The sequence below is a fragment of the Balaenoptera borealis genome (assembly GCF_965194805.1).
Source record: "Balaenoptera borealis genome assembly, chromosome: 5".
In the NCBI taxonomy this organism is placed as follows: domain Eukaryota; kingdom Metazoa; phylum Chordata; class Mammalia; order Artiodactyla; family Balaenopteridae; genus Balaenoptera; species Balaenoptera borealis.
The window spans coordinates 80,477,877-80,490,927 of record NC_138862.1 but is presented as its reverse complement, the minus strand read 5'-3'; the positions used below and the strand labels follow the sequence as shown (position 1 = coordinate 80,490,927).

Sequence of the window (13,051 nt, the reverse complement as noted above, 5' to 3'; positions counted from 1 at the left end):
TTGGCATTTAGTTCTTCAATGCCTGGGCCTTATTTTTTCCATCTGAAGTCCCTGTGGACCTCTGCACAGGCGTCCAGTAAATGTCTGTTGAGACCTTTTGTTGCAGCCATAAAGTGCACCCATTTCCCACACTGGGCTCCAGCCTCTTCATCATATAGAAAAGAAAATTGAAAACAAGCACTTTCTGCTCCAAAATTATGCCTGGGATTTGCCTCAAGGGAGCACCACCCTGACAGTGTCCCCTTGGGGCAGTGGGAGTGGATCTGCCTGCCTACTGGACCCGAGCCATTTAGTAGAAGGGAAGAGGACAACACTCTAAAGTTTATATGAGGTCATGAAATGGGGCTGGGCAGGACCCACCCTAATTCTTGACTTCTCACCTCTCCATTCGAAAATATATCCTCCTTCCCTCCCTCCCTCTTTTCTCCTTCCCTCTCTGTCGTCAGGCCTCCTCTCATCACCGTTGCCACAGATAAGTTTTCTAAAATTGTGGTCCTTACAAGTCTTGCATTGAAATCACCTGGTTAGGGGCAGAGGGCGTGGTGGTTGGTGATTTGTATTTTTACAAAGCTCACTAGGTGATTTATATGGATTACATTATTTCCGAGCCAGTGGGATATATTCTAGAATGTTAAAGCTAATCCAAAATCTTTATAGCTGAGGTGAAGGATCTTGTCCCTGGTCACAGCGTGGGTTAGGAGCAGAGCCAAGGCAAGAACTCCGGGTCCCAAGAACCAGTGCAGAACTGGACCCCCTGCTTCACGTAGGTTCACTGTGTTGACCACACAGCCCTTCCTGCACAGCCCCAGCTCATGAGCTGTCCCAGGAGACAGTGGATATAGCTGATGGCCACGTAAAGACTGGCAAGGTCACTGGGCTCTGGGCACCAGTGCCAAAATAGTTTCCTGAGTTAGCAATTGCCAGAGCTAGTTTCGAACCTGGAAACAAGCTATTCCTTTAGCAAATTTGGCAACCTGTATGCAGGCAGAGGTAAAATTAGTATTTAGAAAACAAACTGGGACCCACAGGGTCCTTTTGGAATACTAACATCTTATTGCTGAAAGAAACATTAATAAACTTTTGTCCAACCCCGATGTGTCTGTGGAATTCCCCCCTAACGCGCTCAGAGTGTATCTGCCAGGATTCCCCCCTTGTGTGGGCTCTGCTCGGATCCCACCCGTGCTGGGGGGCTCATGATCCTTATAATCAACCGATGGTGTGTTCTTACTTTTACAGGTGGGAATCTTGTTACTCCATGTCCCATCCTTCAGACACTCGATCTGGAACGTGTCCATCTCCACATTATCCTGGGAAGAAACATGAAGAAGGTATGGGAAGAAGGAGGAGGGGTGGGGTTTGTGGGTTTTCCCCAGTGAAAGCAGCTCGAACAGCAAAGGTGGCTGCCCTCCCCTGAGCTTTCCCAACCGTGGGCCTCCAAGGGCTTGAAGCTAAGGGGAAGACAGATGCTGAATTCCTATCCCCCCGCTCCTACGCTGGAGACAGGCCAGGACTGCGTGCAAGAAGGGGTCCGGGAGGCTGTCCCTGAAGGGAAACCTGGACCCGTGACTCCTTCAGAGCAGCGGCTCTCACACCTGAGTGAGCAGCAGTACCCCTGAGTCCCCGAGGGCTTTTGCACAGGTCCCTGGGCCCTTCTGAGTCAGTGGGTCTGGCCTGGGGACCACAGCCTTGCATTTCTAACAAGTGATGTGCTGATGCCGTGGGGTCCTCACTTGGATTATCGTTCCCCGAGAGCAGCAGTCCACTAGCTTGGCTCACATCAGACTCACCGGGCAACTTAACAGAGAACAGTCACTGGGCCCCGCCCCAGAGATTCTGCTTGAATTGATCTCAGGTGGGGTTGGGAGGTGATTTTTGTTGTTGTTGTTGTTGTTGTTGTTTTTAAGTTAACCATGGGGTTCCTAGGAGAACGACTGTTTCAGAGAGCAAGCAATGCCCACCTGCCACCTTTAAAATCTCTACTTCTCTCCCAGGTTCCCCCCAGAAGCCTGACAAACTTTGTTAATGTTGTTTGTACTGGTTATCGGGCTGAATGGTTTTGATGTTTTGCTCTGACTTTTGTGTCACTTTCAGAAATGAGAGTCTGGGACACACACTTTGAATTTTTAGAAGACTGGAAATTCTGATGCAGTTTGGAGGTTTATGGAGAAGCTAGGAAATACTGTGGTGGGACCAGGACAAGCTCTAGAAGCCCATCTGCCCTGGGAGGCTCTGGAGAATTTCTCTGGCCCGGATGACCTCCCTCCCCCGGCAGGACCCTGTACCTTCAGCACTTGGTAGCCTGTGTCACAGCTGACGAGCACCTGGTCTTTGAAAAAGTACTTGGCTTGCAAGGGCTCGATTTTCCCATCGACAGGAGGCTGCAGCTTGGGGCACTCATTCCCTGGTGGGGAACAATGAAAGGAGAAGGTGAGAAAACAAAGAAAAGTCTGGTCACGAGAGGCCATTCCCTAGAATGCAAGGCCTGATGAAGGTGGAAAAGCCACACAAAAAACATACCCCCAGGCTATGGGGGCCTGGACCTACCAGGCCCTGAAGAAGGCTTACTTTGGAAACTTGAGCAGGTCACTTTCCAACATGGACCTCTATTTCCTCATTTGTAAAATGAAGTGGTTGGCCAGATGATTTCATCAAAACTCAGGGTTGGAAAAGACATTAAATGTCACTGAGTGCAACTCCTGTCTAATGTTTCCTTTACATCTTCTATAGTAGACCTCAGACATCTATTTGCATTCCTACAGGGACAGGGAGCTCGATATTTCCCAACCTGTATCTTTCATACTAGACTCCTCTGATTAAAGGAATAGAATTTTCATATTCAACTGAAATTTATACCCTTGTAATTTTTACTCAGTGGGCATAGTTTGCTCTTTTGGGCCACGCACGATGACCCCACTCTTTCTTCCCAAGACCATTCTTCAAAGTGTTAGAGAGACTGTGATTATATGCCCCTGAGCCCTCTCTTCAAAAGGCTAAATTGGATAGGATTCCTCTTTCCTGGACAAAGTCTCCTTTGTTAATATCCTCTTCCTGCCTCTCCCCACAAGCAGGCACTAAATGTGATGATGCAGGCAAGGCCAGGATAGTCTCTGAACTGGATTAGTCACACACAGCTGTGGTCTTGTCACTGATGTCTACCCCCTTCTTCCTCAAGTTACTGCAGGCCCGTTGGATCAAATACCTCCAGCAGGGTATGGACCAGGACTGGGTGCCCTGAGGTAGTGGGGAATGAGGCCTGTGGGCTTTGTCAGTCTGGGGGACACATGGAGGCAAACGGCCATGGTGAAACATTTTGAGCTACAGACTCTCACCCAAATTCCTGCCCCAGACGTGAGGAGGGCTGGCACTGGAGGGGTCCTCCCCACGCCCAATGAATCACAGTGTGAAAGGGTGAAGTTCAGGAAACAGTTTTTTTTTTTTTTAAATCTCCTCATGTGATTCTGAAGTGCAGCCAGTTTTGAAATCTACATCTAGTCCAAACCCACCATCATTGCTATCCTTGCGCCCATTTTACAGATGGGAAACTGAGTCAGCAAAGAGAATTTGCCTCGGTCCCAAGCTGCTCACTGGCAGAGTTGGGAGTTCTGCCACATCCCCGGAGGAGCCCCAGGCCTGCTCCCCCTCACCACCTGGCCACTGCCCCATGAGGACTGAGCATGGGAGCCAAGTGTGACCCAGAAGGGGAGAGGCCGTGTTACCTGTTGCCCTGTACAACAGCCTCCAGCCCCGGTTCTCGCCTGAGTTGTCACTGCGGAACAGGATCTGGACGCTGTGGCTCTGGGTATTGATGGGTTCTGGGGCTTTCTCTCCACAGAAGGGCCCCAGAACTTTTTGACCGGTTTTAATCTGTGAGGGGCAAGAGAGAGAAAAAGCAGGGTCACACCTGAGTGTGAGTGGCAGTGGCTGCTGCAGGGATTGTCTCTACACTGCACCCGGGGGTTTTCTGGAAGCTTCGATGTGAGCCCATGGTGTTCACTCACAATTTTAGTGGGCATTACCACTCACCAAAGGGTTCCTTCACCACTCTCCCATTTACAATTTACAATGACCCTGGAAGTGGACAAGGCAGGCTAATAATCCTCTGCTCATAGATGAATATATTATGGCTCAGAAAGGAGCACAGCCCTGTCCACGTGCACAGGACAGAAAAGGCCTCTGCTCACAAAGACCCTGCAGCCTAGTTGGGGCAGACTAATAGATAATAAACAAAATAATTACAGGCTGTGGTAAGCATTATAAAAATAATCAGGATGATGTACATATATAATATAAATATATGCTATATGTTTATGATTTATGTAGTAAAATCTATGTAGTTTGTATAATTCATCATTAATATAATAGATAATAACTTTAAATAGGAAGTCAGGGAAGGCCTCTTTGAGGAGGTGACATTGGATTTGAAATATGTAGGATGAGAAGGAGCTTGTCATTGGAAGAGGAGTGAAGAATACTTTCCAGGCGGCAAAAACAGCTTATATGGAGGTTGAGGCCAAAGGTGGGAAAGAGCCTGGCAAGTATCAAGAACAGGAAGGATTTGCATTTCTCTAATGATAAGTGATGCTGAGCATCCTTTCATGTGTTTGTTGGCAATCTGTACAAACAATAAATGCTGGAGAGGGTGTGGAGAAAAGGGAACCCTCCTGCACTGTTTGTGGGAATGTAAGTTGATACAGCCACTATGGAGAACAGTATGGAGGTTCCTTAAAAAACTAAAAATGGAACTACCATATGACCCAGCAATCCCACTACTGGGCATATACCCTGAGAAAACCATAATTCAAAAAGAGTCATGTACCACAATGTTCATTGCAGCTCTATCTACAATAGCCAGGACATGGAAGCAACCTAAGTGTCCATCATCGGATGAATGGATAAAGAAGATGTGGCACATATATACAATGGAATATTACTCAGCCATAAAAAGAAACGAAATTGAGTTATTTGTAGTGAGGTGGATGGACCTAGAGTCTGTCATACAGAGTGAAGTAAGTCAGAAAGAGAAAAACAAATACCGTATGCTAACACATATATATGGAATCTAAAAAATAAAAAAGGTCATGAAGAACCTAGGGGCAGGACAGGAATAAAGATGCAGACCTACTAGAGAATAGACTTGAGGACACAGGGAGGAGGAAGGGTAAGTTGGGACGAAGTGAGAGTGGCATGGACATATATACACTATCAAATGTAAAATAGATAGCTAGTGGGAAGCAGCCGCATAGCACAGGGAGATCAGCTCGGTGCTTTGTGACCACCTAGAGGGGTGGGATAGGGAGGGTGGGAGGGAGGGAGACGCAAGAGGGAGGGGATATGGGGATATATGTATACATATAGCTGACTCACTTTGTTATACAGCAGAAACTAACACACCATTGTAAAGCAATTATACTCCAATAAAGATGTTAAAAAAAAATGAAAAATAAATAAATAAATAAAAGAACAGGAAGGAAGCCAGTGGGGCTGGAACAGAGGGACTGCCCCGGCTTGAGGTTGGAAAGGCAGGCAAGGACCATATTGTGTTGAGGAATTTATGTTTACTCCAAATACAATCTTGATGTAACCTGGCTTTCATAGAGTTTACCCTGGATTCTATGAGAGAGCAGACCGTGTAGAGCAAGAGTGGAAGCCAGCAAACCTGCCAGGTAGCTTTGCAGTTTACCGGAAGAGAGCAGGGTTTGGACTCAGATGGAGGCATCGGGGATGGAGAGAAGGGAAGACGCATTCTGGGCTGGTCCGGATTTCCCAGCTCCCAGGCCCGGTCCTGCCTATGCCTTTAACTCTTTCTCCTTCCACCTCTGAGGACCAGCACTCTTTAACCCTCATTTGATGAATTCTATAATCCTGGGTACATCTTCATCTTGCCAGCCTTACTGTGGCAAGGGTGAAAAGTGAAGCCCCAAGAGGTTACGTGCCTGGATAAGGCACATAGCATAGCTCCCAGGATATGATGTGTGGTAGACAGAGTTCTAAGATGGTCCCCGTGACCTTCACCCTGGTGTTACTTCATGATGATGTTATGTTACCTGGCAGAAGGGATTTTGCAGGTGGGCAAATGGCTAGTTTGGGATCAGGGAAGATTCCTAGACTGGATCCAATTAAGCTGGTAGATGTTATTTTAAATAATTATTTTTAGGAAGAAATCTGCTTGGCCCCCTCTCCTGGAAGAAGGGAGGGCCATGAATGTCAATTTTCCCAGTTCATCCAAGATTTTCCAGCATTTCCAGGGCTTATGCCCACTGTCTTCTTACCTTGATGTAGTCATAGGGGCAGGACACCTCAGGATGGTCCTCAATGTCGAAAATGTCCTCAAACTGCAGGCTGATCATGAAACCCTCCTCCAGCTCAATGGTGTAGAGGCATTCAGAGCTCTTAGGGTAAGGGCTGGGGAAGTCGGGGCTGGTGATCACGCCAGTCCTCTGCGTGAAGAGGTTGTCACTGCACTCCACTGTGGGAAACACACCGGAGCAAAGTGGCACACCACACCCACGGGCACAGCAACCCCTTTCTTATCTGCTACTGTACAAGTTTCCCAGTGGTCCTGAGAGGCAAGTGGGGAAGGAGTCATTATCCCCATTTTACAGATGGGGAAACTGAAGTTTAGTGAGAGGAAGTGATTTAACCAAGGTCACACACCCAGTAATTTGCAGAGTCAAGACTCAAAGGCAGTGAGTGTGATAAGCTTTCTTGTCAAATTCTCTGGTCTTCGTGGGGGGCTGGAGGGGTCTGAGATGGAGTGGTCCGGGAGAAAGCCTGGTCTTCTTTTGTCCTGCTCTCCCCTCAGCCAAGGACTCCATGGGGTCTCTGCTCAAAGCCTTCCTTGATCCCTCATATAACACAGGACCTTCACACGTACCCTCACTCTCTGGCCCTGGTCTTGCTTTGTTTCTCTTCATGCTGCTGACCACTGCTTGCCAGTATGAAATATATTTGTCAGTTGATTTTCCTGTCTCCACTAGACTGTAAGTTCCCTGAGCTCAGGGATTCTGCTCTGTTCCTCACCACAGCTGCAACCCAGCACCCAGGGTCCTGGATCCTGGCCATGGCTGAGCCCTGCCAAGGCCCTGTTGTTTGCCACCGAACCATTGTCCTTGGGCTAACCCATCCTGGATCTGGCATGACAATTCTTCCTAAGCCTTTGTTTATCCTGCTTATTTGTAAACGAGAAAACTGTGGCCAGAAAGGGGGCGTGACTAACCTGAAGTCCCACAGCTATGAGCTGCAGAACAAGGTTTAGAGTCGTTTCTGAATCCCAAAGCTTTCATTTTCTACACCAACCACTTTCATGGGGAGAATATCACCCCTAAGGGGGCCAAAACTGGTTCTTTGGGAGGGGGAGTTGTTACTTTTTTTATGCATAATGCACAGATAGACATACAGTGCATAAGCGTATATACAGTATGTCTGTAGTATTAAAATTTCATGGGTGAGGCAATTAGGAAGAGAATGTTTAAAAAGGCTCCTGGGGGCAGAAGTGAAAATGAAAAACAGGATTGGGTAACATTGCTCATTCTTAGCCCCTCTGTACTCAGCACATAGTAGATACTCAATAAATACTTACTGAATGAAAACCATGGAAAATACAACCTTCTTCAAGAAAACTCCTCTATGTGCCTGCTTTGTACTGATGGGCCCTATAGGGTTTTATCTGGAAGTAAGTAGAAGTTTTTGAAGGAGAAAGGAAAAAAATTCTTGTTTCCAGCCTTTCCTTCCTCCAATGATCCCTCACTCAGCTTCCAAGTGACCTTTCTAAAACACAGATCCTTACCTTGCAGTCATACTAATCTACTGGCAATTCCCCAAACATTCCAAATTCTGTCATGCTTCTGAATGTTTGCAGAAGCTGTTCTCTCTGCCTGGAGTGCCCTCCTTTCCTTGTTCTTTCTCCTTCATCAAGGGCACCATCTCTGAGAAGTGCTTGCTCACTTCTCTGTGCAGACTCAGGTCTGATGGTACCATGTCCACACTTCTTTTACAGCACTTATTACATTTTACCATTTTCCTATGTGGCTATTACCTGCTAGCCAGGAGGTCTTCATGGAAAGTGGCTGAGTCCTCCTATTTCTCCACCCCTGCCTCAGCCTGGAGACTGTGGCAGAGAAGGCACATTGATGAGAGGTGAAAGCAAAGGGAGCTAGAAGGAATGGGACGTTTTCTTGCCATCTCTGTCTTTGCCCCTCTCTTCCCTCTTCTTTCCCTTGCACTGAGGTTCTCTCTATCACAGAGGAACTTGAGGGGCCATGAAAGAGCAGGAAAAAAGGACCTGGTGGGTGAAGCCTAGTTCATGGTTCAGGACTGGGTTTTCCCTTGACTTGGCCAGTTACTTACAGTAGAAGGGGAAATAGGGACTAAAGAGCAGAAATTCCTGCTGCCCAGGAAGAAAGACGGAGTAGAGGCTAGGGCTTCTGAAATGCGGTCCTCTGAGAACCTGAACCCGACTTCCAGGCTGGTGGGCATTTCAGCATCTTTATCCCTGTGGTATCTGAGGCACAGCTCTCTGATTTCATTTTAAATCATTCCTACTGCATATCTGTCCTTCCTCTGAGCCTCCCCAATCTTATCGGAAAATACGGCGCATAATGGTGATGCACAGAATCACTGCTGGGCCCCACCTCGGCATGTCCTGTTGTCTGTGTGGAGGATGTAGCCGAAGCGGCAGGAGCAGTAGTAGCCACCGATGTAGTTATGGCAGTAGTGGTCGCAGGACAGCTCCTCGTCCTCCCGTTCCGTGCACTCGTCCACATCTGCGGGGCAGGTAGAGCCTCTCAGTCAACCAGTTCATGTGTGACGGTGAAGACAACAGCCAACATTTACAGAGCACTCAGTATGGGCCACTCACTGTGTTGGGCGGTTCCTGCATTCCCTCATTTAAGCCTCACCGAAGGCCCATAAGTAGCCATCACCTCCATTTACAAATGAGGAGACTTACCCAAGATCACAGAGAGCCTGGTTCAAACCCAGGCAACCTGACTCCTGGTGGTGCCACTGTTCCCTAACAGTTGTGATAATAGCAAGCAGGACCATTATGATCCCCTTTCTACAGATGATGAAACTGAGACTTAGGGCCATTAAAGAACTTACTCCAAGTCACACCAAGAGTTAAGTGGTGGAGTCAGCATTCAAATCGAGGTGGGCTGGCTCTGGAATCCGGGCTCTTAACCTCTCCTCCATGCTGCTTCTCTCTTTCTAAGTCCCTATGGGGGTCAAGCCCTATCCTAGGCATTGGAAATATAAGGATAAAAAGATGTATGTTCTCAACCCAGTTTAAAAATTGGAACATGTATTTCTTCCCAAAAGATACAGGAATGGCCACGAAGCACATGAAAATATGCTCAGCATCACTAGGCACCAGGGAAATGCAAATTAAAACCATAATGAAGCACCATTACATACCCCATGGAATGGTTAAACATTTTTTAATTGATAACATCAAACGTTGGTGAGGATAAGGAGCAGCCAGAACTCTCATACATTGGTGGAGAGACAAAATGGTGCAAACACTTCGGAAAAAGTTTGACAATTTCTTATAGAACTAAACATACACCTACCCTATGACTCAGCAATTCTGCTCCTAGATATATACCCAGCAGAAGTGAAAACATGTTTACAAAATGGCTTGTACAAAAAGGTTCATAGAAATTTTATTAATGAGAGCCAAAAAATGGATAGAACCCAGGTGTCCATCAATAGGAGAATGGATAAATAGATTGCAATATAGTCATACAATAGAAAATTATTCTGCTAGGAAAAGAAACAATTACTGATGCATTGCAACAACATGAATGAATATCAAAAACTTTATGTTGAGTAAAAGAATCCTCACCTCACAAAATATATTTGGTATGTGTTCATTTACATGTAGTTTTACAAGTGGTAAAGCTAATGTATGGTGGAAAAAAAATCAGGACAGTTGTGGCCTCTAAAGGAGGTGGGAGTAGGTTGCAGTTGGGAAGGAGCACAAGGGAACTTTTTGGGTTAATGATAAAGCTCAACATCTTTTTAGGGGTTTGTGTTACACACAAATATAAATTTTTGAAAACTTAAATGTACTTAAGATTTGTGCATTTCATTGAATGTAAATTTTACATTAAAAGAAAAAACTGTGAATAGATTAGATAAACAATATGCATGCTAAAGTATTTAGGAAGAAGAGTACTGATGTCTGCAATTTATTTTGAAATGCATCCAAAAAGATGAATTAATGGATAGAGGATAGATAGATGGATAGATAAGTGATAGAGCAAATGCAGTAAGACATTACTGGTAGAATCTATGTGGTGAGTATAAGGTGTTCATTTTAAAGAAGAGAGCACAAGTCATTTTTAATCTTGAGAGAGAAAGGGAGACCTGGGCATGAGCCACCCACTTCTCTAACTTACCCACAGCCATGTAGTGGGCATCAAAGCCTGTGAATCGCTCCTCGTTGGAGAAATCTGAGCGGAAAGTGATAGACATGAAGGAGCCAGGGGAGAGGACCACTTCCTGGCCAGGGGTCTGTTCTGTGTCTGTGGTCTCCCTGCCACAGAAGGTTGCCAGCACCTGGTCTTCAGTTTCTACCTTTAGGGTCAAAGAGAAAGGGAACAAGATGAGCAGCTTCCCAAATTAGCTTCTCTGCTGGTCTCCAGGAGAAAAGATGGAGGGGCTGCCCACAAGTAGACCAGGCAGCCTGGGAAAGCCAGAGAAAGGGGTTTAGGGATTCTGGGATTTGAGGAAAGACACATTACAGGTTAAGTCAATGTGGCCGTCCAGCCACTGTTTCACTCATTTTGCTTAGGTCCATCAGAAGTAGCTTGACATTTGTCATTCCTGTTGACAACAAAATGGCTTATTTGTTAAAAATAACTCAGTGTTAAAATAAATAAATTTTAACATTGGATAATAGAATAAATAAATAAGAAGAGCTAGATAATCTCACAGATAGATTCTATATGCAACAGGAACTTACATTTCCAGGAAAAGAAAGTTTATACACAATATAAGTCATTCGTTGAACATTCAGTGTGTGCCTGCCACAGAGCAAAGCGTGGGGTGGGGATGATGGGAGATGAGTAAGACACAGAGCTGTCACGGGGAGGCAGTGTTCAGGGGGAGGAAAACAGACAGAGACAGAGCTATCATACAGTGTGACAAGTGTCTCATTGCGGATGCGCTCAGAGAGAGGTGAAGGATCCCCATTAGAATGTATGCTGCAAGAGAGTGAGACTTTAATTAATTACTTGTTTATTGATATATCTGAGCTTTATTTATAAAATGATACAATATCTGTATCAGAAATGGAAGTTTTAAAAAAATTGCATATGCTTTTTATTTATTATTATTTTTATTGAAGTATAGTTGCTTAATAATGTGTTATTTTCAGGTGTACAACAAAGTGATTCAGTTATACATATATATGCATCTATTCTTTTTCAGATTCTTTTCTTTATAGATGTATCTTCAGTGCATGGCGCAGGACCTAGAACATAGCAGTTACCCAATAAATATTTGTCATTAAGAACTAAAAGTGCAAGACCTATTCTGAGAACAATGAGATGCCAGGGTGACTGTGGGGATTGTCGGAGGAGATATATTTGGAGGAATAAGTTGAAACTAGATTACAGTTGACCTTGAATGACATAATAACAAGTGACTCAATTCTGTGAGTAAAGGGAACACGTAATCAGAGCTGTATTTAATAGGTAGTCTTAATAATACAGAAACTACTGGAGTCACCCAGAAATAGTTGCATTTGTGTTAAGACTCAGATGCAAATATTGCCTATTTGCTAAAGAATTCTCTACTTTGCAAGAGTCTGAGGCCCTGGGTAAATTCAGAGACCCAAGGAGAGATTCTAAACTGATTGCCTAAAGCCGAATTTGTGTGTTTGCTTTGGGAAGCACAGTGTTGGAGCTGGTTGGTATATTTATTTGACTACCAATACTTGGCCTACCTACCACTCTATCATTTACACCTACCGCGATCCTTTTAAGGTAGTGTTTCTGTTTGCAACCTCTAGATTGGTATTTTAACCAAGATGCATGAGAAAAATCTCTGACCAAGAATGATTTCTGCTGCCTTTCAAAGTCAAAGGAAAGTTCTCAAAGGCTGCCTATCTCTAGTAGCTTCTAATGAATTCATTGTTTTGTTCATTATCTTAGTATGTCAGAAGTATCTTAACATTTGACACTTCTGTTTTGAAACTAATGATTTATTTATTTAAAATAAGTGGGAGTTTTAAAGAAAAACAATTTGCCCTGGCAACAAAACACAAGGACAATTAATCACTAACTTTGGGAACTGAAGTGTAAACAGAAGATGAGATCATAGCTTTGCTATTTTTTCCTCTTCTCTGCAGATACTAGCCCAACTCACACCAGACTTATTGCTATAGAATGTGCCTATCTGCACACAGCTGAAATGTCACTTCCTTGAACATCACAGCTGGTTTGCTGTTTTGATGATCTTAGTTTTCCAGGTAGCTGAAGTTTTTACCTAGCTATGATTAAAAAAATTTTTTCGGGGGTAGGGGGGTGTAATGCTTTTTAAGTGCTTTATTCAAATCCCTGCTTTCTCAGGTAAAACATGCTAATCCTTCTTGGTGATCCAGGGACATTGTTATGAACATCAACTATCTTAGGGATATTGAGTTATGTAATGTTGCTTGCCCTGCTTTGAAGGTCCCCAGACTATTATGCCTTTGCAATTCTTATGTCTTCTTTATGTAATGTTTTATTCACTGTTTTAAAATCAGTTTATTAGCTGAAATATGTTGTAAAATAGAAACCAGTTAAGCTGTTATCATTAAACTTAACAAAAATAAGATGAAATAGATTTAGAATGAGGGCCTGGGAGAAGGCTTCTTCCATGAGTAACTGCATGAGCTGGAGTGCACTATCTTGGTGACCTCTGCTTTGGAGTGTATGGACCTGGCATTTAGAGGTCCTGAGCCCTATTCCTGACTCCACCATAAACTGTTATATGGCTGACTCCTGTAGCTCTCAGTTATCCACCTGGTAAACTAGGGGTTTCAACTTGCTGAGCTCTACACTCTCTT

General features: G+C 44.7%; 1 protein-coding gene across 4 annotated transcripts in view; it reads right to left on the bottom strand.

Annotated features, from left to right (window-relative positions):
- Window positions 1-13,051, bottom strand: part of MASP1 (MBL associated serine protease 1) — a gene marked incomplete at its 5' end in the record, with an annotated part of 59,318 nt that overhangs the window by 23,773 nt on the left and 22,494 nt on the right. For all 4 annotated transcript variants that reach the window (XM_082393218.1, XM_082393220.1, XM_082393219.1 and 1 more), the window contains 6 exons: window positions 1,229-1,307; window positions 2,283-2,401; window positions 3,717-3,864; window positions 6,270-6,466; window positions 8,631-8,762; window positions 10,398-10,575. In XM_082393218.1, coding sequence (XP_082249344.1) covers window positions 1,229-1,307; window positions 2,283-2,401; window positions 3,717-3,864; window positions 6,270-6,466; window positions 8,631-8,762; window positions 10,398-10,575 — 853 coding nt within the window. The remainder of the gene's footprint in view (window positions 1-1,228; window positions 1,308-2,282; window positions 2,402-3,716; window positions 3,865-6,269; window positions 6,467-8,630; window positions 8,763-10,397; window positions 10,576-13,051) is intronic.